We start from the raw sequence: 12,052 nt of genomic DNA on the forward strand, positions 1-12,052 counted from the left end.
GGAAGTGGCCATATGTGATTTTCCCCTCCCCAATCTCCTTCCACAATGTAACCATGATTAAGATGAAATCAAGGGGCACATGGGTGGCTCACTCAGTTAAGCGCCCGACTCTTGGTTTCCGCTCAGGTCATGATCTTAGGGTTGTGAGATTGGGTCTCCCATCCAGCTCTGCGCTGGATGTGGAATCAGCTTGGGGATCTCTCCTTCTCCCTCTGCTCCTCTGCCCCCCACTGTCTCTCTTTAAAATAAATAAAATCTTTCAACAACCACAACAAAGAGATCAAAAGAGTTTTCCATTTCACATAAATTCTGATTCCTGTCCTGCCAGCTAAAGCCCAGGAAGAGATTCACCGTGTGGTTGGCAGACATCGGAGCCCCTGCATGCAGGACAGGAGCCGCATGCCCTACACAGATGCTGTGCTACACGAGATCCAGAGATATATTGACCTTGTCCCCAACGGTATGCCCCATGCAGTGACTCAGGACATTAAGTTCAGAGAGTACTTCATTCCCAAGGTGAGAGATATTTCATCTCTACTGCTCATTAAGAATTTTTATTTTTTATTTTTATTTATACGATTTTTGTTTCAAGAGAGAGAGCAAGGGGGGAGGGACAGAGGGAGAAGGACAGACATTCTCAACCAGGCTCCACCCCCAGCCCAAGCCCACCCAGGGGCTCCATCTCATGACCCTGAGATCATGACCTGAGCCCAAATCAAGAGTTGGAGGCTTACCTCACTGAGCCACCTAGGTGTCCGCTCCTTAAGGATCCTAGGTTATCAAGCATCGCAGCAGTAGGATTATAGATCACCTAACCATCTACAGCTATGTCATAGTCACACCCCAAGCGTCTTGCCCTCTGACCACATGCTCCTTTCCTTTTACTTTCTTGATACAATTTTATAAATCAGAGTGCTTAGATTCCCACAGGATTTTCTTCATAGTATTCATCGCCAAGACTTCTTACGCCTATGTTTTCTTCTGGGATTTTTGTGGTTTTAGGTCTTATGTTCAATTATTTAATTCATTTTGAATTCATTTTTGTATCTGTTGTAATATAGTGTCGAGTTTTTCCAACACCATTTAATGAAGAGACTGTCTTTTCTTGATTGTGTATCTTTGTGCCTTTGTTAGAAATTAATTGGGCATCTATGCATGGGTTTATTCCTGGGCCCTCTATTCTGTTTCATTATCTGTCTGTTTTTATACCAATATCATGCTGTTTTAATGACTGTCCCTTTGTAATACAGCTTGAAATGAGGATGTGTGATGCCTCCAGCTGTGTTCTTTCTCAAGAGTTCTTTGGCTATTTAACATCTTTTGTCATTCTACACAAATTTTGGGATTGTTAGTTCCATTTCTGTGAAAATGCCATAGGAATCTTGATAGGGATTGCATTGAATCTATAGATGGCTTTGGGTGGTATAGACATTTTAACAATATCAATTTTCCCAAACCATGGAAACAGAATATCTTTGCATTTATTTTTTTTATATTTTTTAAAGATTTTATTTATTTATTCAACAGAGAGACAGCCAGAGAGAGAGGGAACACAAGCAGGGGGAGTGGAGGAGGAAGAAGCAGGCTCATAGCGGAGGAGCCTGATGTGGGGCTCGATCCCATAACGCCGGGATCACGCCCTGAGCCAAAGGCAGACGCTTAACCGCTGTGCCACCTGCATTTATTTTTTTTTTTAAGATTTTTTATTTATTTATTTGACAGAGATAGACAGCCAGTGAGAGAGGGAACATAAGCAGGGGGAGTGGGAGAGGAAGAAGCAGGCTCCCAGCAGAGCAGGGAGCCTGATGTGGGGCTCGATCCCAGGACCCTGGGATCATGCCCTGAGCCGAAGCCAGACGCTTAATGACTGAGCTACCCAGGCGCCCCTGTTTTTAAGTAATTTTGACACCCAGAATGAGCCTTCAACTCACAACCCTGAGATCAAAAGTCACACACTCTACCAACTAATCCAGCAAGGCGCCCCAGGTTCATATGATCTTAATCTTCCGCAATTTTTTAATGCTTCTTTAGTACCCTAACATGTTATCTACCCTGAGGAATATTCCATCTGTGCTTGAGAAGAATGTGTACTCTGTTTCTTTCAGATGGACTGTTCTGTATCTCTTAAATACACAGACTCATACACTCATATGCTTTGAAGTTCTTATGTGATAATTCTAACATCTAGGATACTATGGGATCTGCTTCTGTTGATTATTGTTTTCTTTAACTCTGAGTCACATTTCCTTCTTTTTCACATATTTAATAATTAATCACATGCTTGGGTGCCTAGCTGGCTCAGTCAGTTGGAGCGTGCGACTCTTGATTTTAGGTTTGTGAGTCAAGCCTAGGTTGTGTGTGGAGCCCACTTAAAAAAGTAATTTATTATATGCTGAACATTTTGAATGATGACTTGTGGGGAATCTGATGATGCTGACTTCCCCTAAAGGGCATTGGCTTTTATTTTGGCAGGCAGGTAAATTCCTCACAAATGTTTTTCAGTCTGTGAGGCTTACTATAATTCATTCATTGTGAATTAGTTTCACTTTTGAATTTAGTCTTTGTGCGTGGCCCTCAGTCCAGTGTTGGTTCCTTAATCCAAAAATTTGCAAGTTTGAGGGTGACCAAAAAAAATCTGAGGTGCCGAGAAAGTCCTCTCCACCCTAGATGGGTTAGAACCTCAACTTCTCTCTCACTGCACAACATCTGATATCCACCTTCGGTTCTTAAGCAGTCATACTCTGATAGGCTCCACTGAGTTTCCTCCTGTATATGTGTCACCCAACCCGTAACCATGGACTTCTAGGGAATAGTTTGTATACTTTTGAGATCCTCTCTATTTATAGATTCCTCCTGCCCTGTATCCTTCCTCATGAATTCTAGAAGCCAATTTTTTAAAATCTTTGTCTTCTTAGATCAAAAGGAGTAGTGCTTTGCTTGGCCTTCACCTCCCTGAACTCTAGGAGGAAAGTGATGTCAGGGAGAAATTCAGAGTGGTTGTAGGCCCTACCTAATTTCTCTTTAGTAAACTATCACAATCCTGGATTGTATCTTGTTCAATGTTGGAAAGCAGTTCCTTCTTTTTTTCTGGATTTCTATTCATGTTAGTTGTGAGGACAACTCCAAACCAGTTACTCTGTTATAGTTTGAAGTAGATGGTCCCTTGAGCCAGAAGTGTTTTGTCACTAACTTTATATGGAAGTCTATTGTAGGGCTGACCATACTATCTTCCTGTACTTCATAGTCAGAGCATGTCTCTAAGTCCACCCAGGGCAGAAAATAAATCACAAGAGTAGCTGTGCTCTAGGGAAGAGCCTCAGTAAAGACTGAAACATCAGGGACTTCTGGGTGGCTCAGTTGGTTAAGTGTCTGCCTTCACCTTGGGTCATGAACCTGGGGTCCTGAGATCCAGTTCCACATCAGGCTCCCTGCTCAGTGGGGAGTCTGCATCTCCCTCTCCCACTGCTCTCAAATAAATAAATAAAATCTTAAGAAAAAAACCACGGAAATATCAGTCTTTCATTTGTCTACATGCAATTGACAGTCTATGCATTTGATCCATGACCTTTCTGCAGTGAGAACGCCATTGTGTATTTGGGAAGGCCAGACAATATACTAGAAAAAATCCAGACAGATTTTCATTTGAATTTTGTCTCTGCTATGTAATAAATGTATGACCTTTATTAAGAACCCAAGACTGTGAATGTAGTCCTTCTCATAACAGTAACAAATTTCTCTTTATTGAGCATTTAGTGTGGTTATCATTATTGTTATTGTTTTTATATAGAGAGAGAGCAAGTGAGTAGGGGAGAAGGGGCACAGTGGGAGAGAATTTTTTAAGGATTTTATTTATGTATTTATTTATTTAGAGAGAGCATGTGAGCAGTGGGAGGGGCAGAGGGAGAGGGAGAGAGAGAATCTCAAGCAGACTCCATGCTGAGCATGGAGCCCGATGTCGAGCTTGATCTCACAACCTGCAGATCATGACCTGAGCCAAAATCCAGAGTCAGATGACCAACTGAGCCACCCAGGCACCTCTAGCATGTGGTAATTTTCATGCAAAAGTATTACATGTATTATCTCATTTTACATTTGCAAGGAACTAGTGCAGATGTATCCTCTACATTTTGCTAGTAATGAACATGAGTCATGGAAATGTTAAAGAACTAACCTATGATCACTGAGCTTAATTCAATAGAAAGATTCCACTGCTTTTGAAAACTAAACCTCAAATCATTATGTTACACTGCATCTGTGAGTTTAAGAAAAATGTAATAGAGGGGCACCTGAGTGGCTCAGTCATTAAGCGTCTGCCTTCTGCTCAGGTCGTAGTCTCAGCGTTCTGGGATTGAGCCCCGGCATCAAACTCCGTGCTCAGCGGGAGGCCTGCTTCTCCCTCTCCCACTCCCCCTGCTTGTGTTCCCTCTCTTGCTGCCTCTTTTCTTGTCAAATAACTAAATAAAATATTTTAAAAATATATTAAAAAAAAAACCGTACTAGAAACCAGGAATGTTCTCTCATTTCCATAAGAAATTGCAACAATTCAATTGAAAGAACACAACAGCAGGAGGGGATACTTCCCATCTTTTTAAAAAAATTTTTAAGTATCTCAGAGTCCGCAGTCTCTCATGCTTCATTCCCCCTTCTGAGAAACAAACTGAGGGCTTCAGAGGGGAGGGGGGTGGAGGAATGGGATAGACTGGTGATGGGTAGTAAGGAGGGCACGTATTGCATGGTGCACTGGGTGTTATACGCAACTAATGAATCGTCAAACTTTACATTAAAAAAATTAAAAATTAAAATTTTTTCTAAGTAAGGTCTACATCCAATGTGGGGCTTGAAGCCACGACCCTGGGACCAAGAGTCATGAGCTCTTTGATTGAGCCAGCCAGGCGCCACTCAGTTTGTCATCTTGATGGGAAGGTGAAAGGTTTTCAAGAATATGGCCACTCAGGTAGAGCTCTGAAGACCTCATACTCGGCTCCAAAGAAAATGACCTGGATTTTCAGTAGCATCAGCTCTTTTAGACAATACTGCAATTACTTTGTCAAGAACAATGCACTCCAGGGAGTTCCCTTAATTTTCTGAAAAGCAAATGCTAATATCGGGCTACAAACTGAAGAGAATGACTTGGGAGTCACTTAACAGTGCCTTGGACTGCCATTATAGGATTTAAAAGCTCTTAGGGTTGGTCATTCGTTTGTTCTGTGATATGGAGTAAATAACGTTTTTTGTGCCTGTCTCCTCATCTAGACAACAAAAGGATTTCAAGCTCCATGACTTTCATTATTGTCCAGTTTACCCGTTTTCCTTCATTTCAGGGCACAACCATATTAGTATCTCTGACTTCTGTCCTGCACGATGACAAAGAGTTTCCCAACCCAGACCGCTTTGATCCCGGCCACTTCCTGGATGAAAATGGCAACTTTAAGAAGAGTGACTACTTCATGCCCTTCTCAGCAGGCAAGCAAGCTTCATTATTATCTCTACATCAGGGGTCAGTGAGAGGAGGAAGGGCTTTGTATGGAGGCTACTCAGGGCGGAAAAGATTGTCATTTTTATGAGGCCAGAGGCATCACTCCCAAAGCCCAGGTTATTTCTCGTTTGATTGGAGGGCTCCCTTGCCAAGATTGGCCCCGGAACCCACCACTGAGATTCCAAAGAAGGGGCAGAGGGTAGAGTAGATAAATAGAGGGTAAGGGAAATTTGAGTTATCTCCCTTCAATTTGTCAGGGTCCTGGGAGGAAACATGTGGCATACTCAACAAGTCATTCCAGGATGACTGGAATCTAGATAACATTTGAATTTTCCAGTCTGTCAGGGGACCAGTGATTAGTTAGTAAGCTTGTGGCTAATTTTTAAGTATTTGATGATGAGACTATTTCCAGAGGTGTGGGCAGGATTCAGGAGTGATAAAGCACTCAGGGACTAGCATCAGCAGGAAGATGTTCCCATCGTAGGGCTGAAGGGATGAGGGAAGGAGGGAGTTACTGGAACCCAAATAGAACTTTAGGAAAGAGAGAGTGGCTGCCTCAACAGGAGATGTGTCTGTAGCAGAGGCATACAGCCACTGTCTAAACTATAGCCTGGCAGGGTGGGATGGAGGGAATAAACACTCTGACCTTGTCAATAGCTAATGCTCTGAATTTATTCAGAACCCAGAAGGGAACGAACTTCTAGGTTTATGCAGTCCATAGAAATCTGAACACAGAGTAGGCATAGAAGACAAACACAAAATGGAGCTGGAAGGAGGGAGAAATGGACAGTATTCAGCACATTCCAAAGGAGAAACGGGGAAGAGAGGAGGGAAAAGGGCCTTTCCCGTAGAAGTAATTGAAACAGAGACAAAAATAGGAGATTTGCTTCCAGTTGAATATATAAGAAACCTAAGTATCAAGCAGCCCTTGCTATTGTGGCCTCAAGATTATGTGCCATGCCCAGAAATGATCTCAAAGCAAGATACTATTCTAAAAATCCTTATCTTTCCTTCTATACGTCGGGCCCATTACTGAATAATGAGACTCCTTGAGATTTCTATTCAAGTCACAGGGCTTATGGACCTGCTCTGCCCTGACACTGTGGGTATCATTACAAGATCGGAAGCCTTACCTTCAGAGCTTAGGTTCCAGGATGTGAGACAGATGAATCAGTATAATTTCATCTGAAATGTGCTGTCATAGAAGCATTAACAAGCGTTATAGAAAACAGATAAAGAAGTGATACTCTCAGCACATCAAAGAAGTTTGCATAGAAGAAATAACATCTGAGCTGGATCTAGAAGGGTGTGGAAAATATCAACAGGCAGAACAGAGAGGAAGGCTATTTCAGTTGGAGGAATGACTGGAATCCAGACAACATTTGAAATTGCCAGTCTGTTTGGGGATCAGTGATTAGTTAGTAGGCTTGTGGCAAATTTGTACTATTTCTTTTTTTCCTCCCCCTTAGTTCAGGATGACATACATACATCATTTTGTCTGACTGTCTTTGAAATTTCTAGGTCTATGTGGATTCTCCATACATAGGAAATTGAATTCTATTTCCTTCTGTTAATTTGTCTCATGTCAATGTGATTCTTAGTCCAGCTACAAGGACCTTGAAGGGGACAGGAAATTCTTGCTCCCCGACACGGTGTGTCAGGTGGACACCTTAACTCGCTGGACACTGCTCGCCCCACACAGTGCTATAGCTGAGAGATCCTTAGGACATCTGACAGCGGGCACACAGTAAGATTTCCTACCATGTCAGTCTTTCAGAATCTCTGTCTGTAGAGTCTAATGGAGCGGGAATGGGGAGAATCCTTTTTCTCTCTTTCTGAATTTATATTAGCAGGAGAAAATACTTGTGGAACTGCTTCCTTGGGCTTGGCGACTCTTGGTATATTTGGGAGGGTCCTCTCTGCTTGCATTTCTGTTTCCTCCCAGAGAGGGTCTTTGTTTTCCTTTGTGTCCTTTATGTCATTTGTCATACAAACTTTGCTGTAGGTTAATCGACACGTGAGGGAAGGCTGTTGCTTAAGGACATCTTGGAAGCCAGAGTTGCAAAACTGGCAGACACCGATAGGACACTTCAAAGCCATTAGAGCTGAGGCACTCAGTGAAGCATATGACTCCCGATCTCGGGGTTGTGGGTTTGAGCCCCATGTTGGTTGTACAGATTGCTTAAAAAATAAAAACTTAGGGGAGGGAGTTAAGATGGCGGAGGAGTAGGGGACCCCTTTTTCAGCCAGTCCCCTGAGTCTAGTTGAATAGGTACCAGACCAGCCTGAACATCCACAGAATCAGCCTGAGACGCAGGAAGACGCATCTGGATCTCTACAAATGAACATCTCCAGCGCTGAGTATTGAGGTACAAAGAGGGGAGCCATAAAACCGCGCACAAGCAGAAGAAGAGGGGAAGGGGGGGGGGCCCGCCGCGTTTGGGCGCCGGGAAGCGGCAGCCACCTGCACGGGGGAGCGGGCGGGCTCGTGGACGGCATCCGCGAGAGAGAGCGGACTGAGACCGGTGAGCCGTGAACCGTACCACCAGGCTTCTCACGGAACACCGGAATCCCGGTGTGCTCGCTGGAAACAGACTGAGACCGGGAGCTCCCGGAGCGTGCGCAGGGCGGCTGGCGGCTGGCGGGCCACCTGCACGGGGGAGCGGGCGGACTCGCAGTCGGCACCCCCGTCGATTGAGTCGGCCTTCAGGTCAGCTTGTGATCCCATGGTCCTGGGATCCAGCCCCACACTGGGCTCCCTGCTCAGCGGAGAGTCTGTTTCTCCGTCTACCCTTTCCTCTGGCTCATGCTCTCTCTCATAGATAAAATCTTAAAAAAAAAAAAAAACAACCCAAAAAACAAAAAATGTGGTTTAGAGGTGCTCCTGGGTGGCTTGGTCAGTTCAGCGTCCACCTCTTCGGTTTCTGCTCAGGTCATGAACCCAGGATCCTGGGATCAAGCCACACATCAGGCTCCTTGCTCAGCGGCGAGCCTGCTTCTCTCACTTCCTCTCCTGCTCCCCTCTGCTTGTGCTCTCCATCAAATAATTAAAAAAAAATCTTAAAAGAAATTAGAACTCTTATACTCTGCAGGGGAGAATGTAAGTTATACCCGCTTTCGGAAAGGACAGGCAAGCATAACATTCCTGTGACCTCTACAGACCAAGGGTTGAAGTGACAGGAGCACCAGCCTCCCAGGCTAGTGCTATCAGATCTGACCCATCCGAAGACGGGAGGGCAAGTTCAGAGGTTCAGAGAACATTAGGTCCCACCTCTTACCAAAACTAGAGGGCTCTTCTCAGAAAATGAGTTTAGTTTACATGACCCCTGAACCTCCCAGGAGCATGTACTTTTCCACCAGGATTTTAAACTATACAGGGGAACTTTCTGCAGAGTTCACAGAATTCACTGGGCATCCAGAGAAGAAAAATAACCCTACAAGCAGCTCTTACATTATTCTATCAAAAATTCTCATTTTCAGAGCCCTAAAATATTTTGCCAAAATTTAACTGTTTTCCTTTTTAATTTCTAAGTTTTTAAGTTATATTATTGCTCATTTTCACACACTTGTCATAAATGCTCTTAAGTATTAGATGACACAAAGTTTCTGCAGTGAATGTCAGCTCTATTCTACACAGTGAGTACATCCATTGTTAGTATCTTAAGATTATTTGCAGTACTGTCTTGGTGCCTTCCTTGATCCAAAAGATCTAGGAGTTACAAAATTTACAAGCAATTGCTCTATTTAGTTCACACTTTGTAATTATCCTGCAGTGGGGTTATAGGAAATAATCTACATTACAGTAATTTTTTAAAGGTTGAGAATCTTTTATAGTCCAAAATGGAGAATTTTCATTGTTACCAGGTCACCTGCTGATAACATCGATGGACATTTAAAATTACATCCCTCCCTATTCCTGTGTAAGTGACTCCATGCCCAGCATGGGGCTTGAACTTGGGACCCTGAGATGACCTGAGCTGGGAGCAAAGGTCCGATGCTTAACTGAGCCACCCAGGTTCCCCTCCCTATTCTTATCTATAGGAGTTTTAACCGCCTATTGAATCAGAAAGCGCCAATGATGGATATACATTTTAGTTGGAATTTTTTCCTTCAACACATTGACAATTTTACGGTCTTCCTTTTGTTAAAATAAGACATTTGCCATCTACCTGATCTCTGTCCCTTTGTGAGTGCCTCTCTAGCTTTAAAGATTCTCTTTGATGTTATTTTATCTACAACACATCCAAGTGTAGTCCTCCTGCTCTCTTCTGTTTAGCACCTGATAAACTAAACCACGGAGGTCCTTCATGTTTAATTCTAGGAAAGAGTCATACTTTTAATCCAGTGTGTTCACCGGTTCTTCTTGGTAACTGTATTGTGCTTCACGTTTCCAACACACTCTTATATAGTGAGCAAGACAGATCGTACACCCCACCACATGGAGATTATGAGAAGCTGATAGATTGAGAAGGGTGAAATCCTTCGTCAGGAAGCGAGAGATGAGGGACATTCATTCTAACGTGAACTGTGAGCTGAGACTTGAATGCCAAGGAGCCGACCATGCAAATATCTGAGTGAGAACATGACCAAATATCAAGTCTTAATAACAATGATCTTTGATTACCTTTGGCATGCTGATGCCTTCTTAGAGTCCACTCAAATCCTGGAACTTTCCATTCTCTCCCAAGAGAGGATTAAACCAGTCTTGTCAAGTGTATAACATTCTAGTATCACTTCACTCTTGCACCCTAGTACTTGTACAAAAGGATTCAAGGGAAGGTGGAGAAACAAGGACAAACAGATGCACCTTGGGACTGAGAGAAATAGGGTCAAGGCAAGCCTCCGGCACCCAATGCTCCCAGATGAGTCTGGGCCTTCTTCTGCAGCACCAAGTAGTCATGTCACAGATCTCATTTTGATAAAACATTAAAATAGGACTCATCCCGTATCTTGCAAGTAACCAGAGAAATAAACTTACGTGTTGGGGGCAACAAAACACACAATCCTTATTCAAAATCCAGTAGTAAATGGTACTCAGAATAAGAGGAAGAATGGCAAGATAAACATAACAGTCCTGTTCTCACCAGAGGTTTTCTTACCATTTCTTTCATCTATACCGGAAGAAGTGCTTTTTATTAATTTCACAATTCCCAAACTCCCATTAATTCACGTACCTGGCAAAGATGTTCATGGTATAGAATTAATTCACGGTGATAAAGATTACAAGACTGGTTACCCTGGGTAGGGTTTAGTTGGGAGGAACAGAGCCTTCTGAGATGCTAGCTGCAACACTGGGTCATCATCTGGATGCCAGTTCCACCGTGGCCACGTGCATACAACTGAGCACGGACGATCCCGTCCTCTCCTGAACAGAAGTTCTACCCCCGCAGGAAGTAAAACAGAAATCTTCCATGTTTCTCTAATGACTATGCTCTTTCTACATTTCATTAAAGAACTTATTAAAGCTAAAATGGAATGAAACCTGAATCTGACCACCTTCGTTGGGTAGGTGGTGGCAGAGTACTGAGCATGAAGAGAGGCAGGCATACTTTATAAATGTTCTCAAATCCTCCAAAGAGCAGCAGCGCACATAATCCCCCCACACACCCCTGAAGGACCGCTCTTCAAATGGTGGTATTTAACCAAGCTAGTGATGGATATTAAGTAACAAGACTCAGGAATAAATACACAAAACACTCAGAGGTGTGACTTGGGAGTCAATCTGTTCATTGATCTGGCTAGGACACAGATTTGTGAAAGGGACATTAGGAAAAATTATGGACCATTTATGCTTTACGGCTGTGTTTCTCAAAATGAACTCTGCAGATAGCTTCAGGAATTTGAGCTTTTTAAAAAACATACTTTGGAAATTTTATTCATTTATTTTAGAGAGAGAGAGAGAGAGAACATGAGGCGGGGGGAGGGGCAGAGAGAGAGGGAGAAGCAGACTTCCTCCTGAGCAGGGTGCCCGACGTGGGGCTCAAACCCAGGACCCCAGGATCATGACCTGAGCTGAAATCAAGAGTTGGGACGCTTCACCAACTGTCCCACCCAGGTGCCCCAAGCTTCACTAGATTTTGACAAGTTACATCTTCTCTGAATGGAACAGTAATGGTAGTATATCAAGTCATGACAACAAGCGATTCCAAAGAACTGAAGAGCAAAAGAGTTAAAAAATTTTATTCTTAAGTATGATTCCTTGGGCTTAATTTGGCAACCATAATTGATGGTGAAGTGAAAAATATGTTATTCGTGGAGATGTACTGGCTAACACAGCACAGAGGATCATAAAAACTTAACTACCATTAATTTAAAAAGAAGATCAAAACCAAAATAATTCTTTGAGCATGGACCTTAAAACAGAAGCACCTAATGTTTTGAATATAAACATTATTGCTTTTCGGTCTTCTCGTAAAGTATTACTTCAAACTCTAAGCCTAAAAAATCATATATAATTGCCAAGACATTCGTGAAAGATGCCATCAAACACGTTTGCTTAGAAATGTTCAAGTTCCAGGGCGCCTGGCTGGCACAGTCCATTAAGCGTCTGACTCTTGGCTTCTGCTCAGGTCACAA

General features: G+C 43.1%; 1 protein-coding gene across 1 annotated transcript in view; it reads left to right on the plus strand.

Moving 5' to 3' along the window:
• Nucleotides 1-8,763, plus strand: part of LOC103658749 (cytochrome P450 2C21-like) — a 15,765-nt gene extending 7,002 nt beyond the window's left edge. Inside the window, exons 5-8 of the mRNA XM_040623769.1 lie at nt 329-516; nt 5,322-5,501; nt 7,078-7,223; nt 8,637-8,763. Of these exons, the coding sequence (XP_040479703.1) occupies nt 329-516; nt 5,322-5,501; nt 7,078-7,223; nt 8,637-8,763 (641 nt within the window). The remainder of the gene's footprint in view (nt 1-328; nt 517-5,321; nt 5,502-7,077; nt 7,224-8,636) is intronic.
• The last annotated feature ends 3,289 nt before the right edge of the window (nt 8,764-12,052 follow it).

This window comes from Ursus maritimus, unplaced genomic scaffold (assembly GCF_017311325.1).
Source record: "Ursus maritimus isolate PB19 unplaced genomic scaffold, ASM1731132v1 scaffold_7, whole genome shotgun sequence".
Lineage (NCBI taxonomy): Eukaryota > Metazoa > Chordata > Mammalia > Carnivora > Ursidae > Ursus > Ursus maritimus.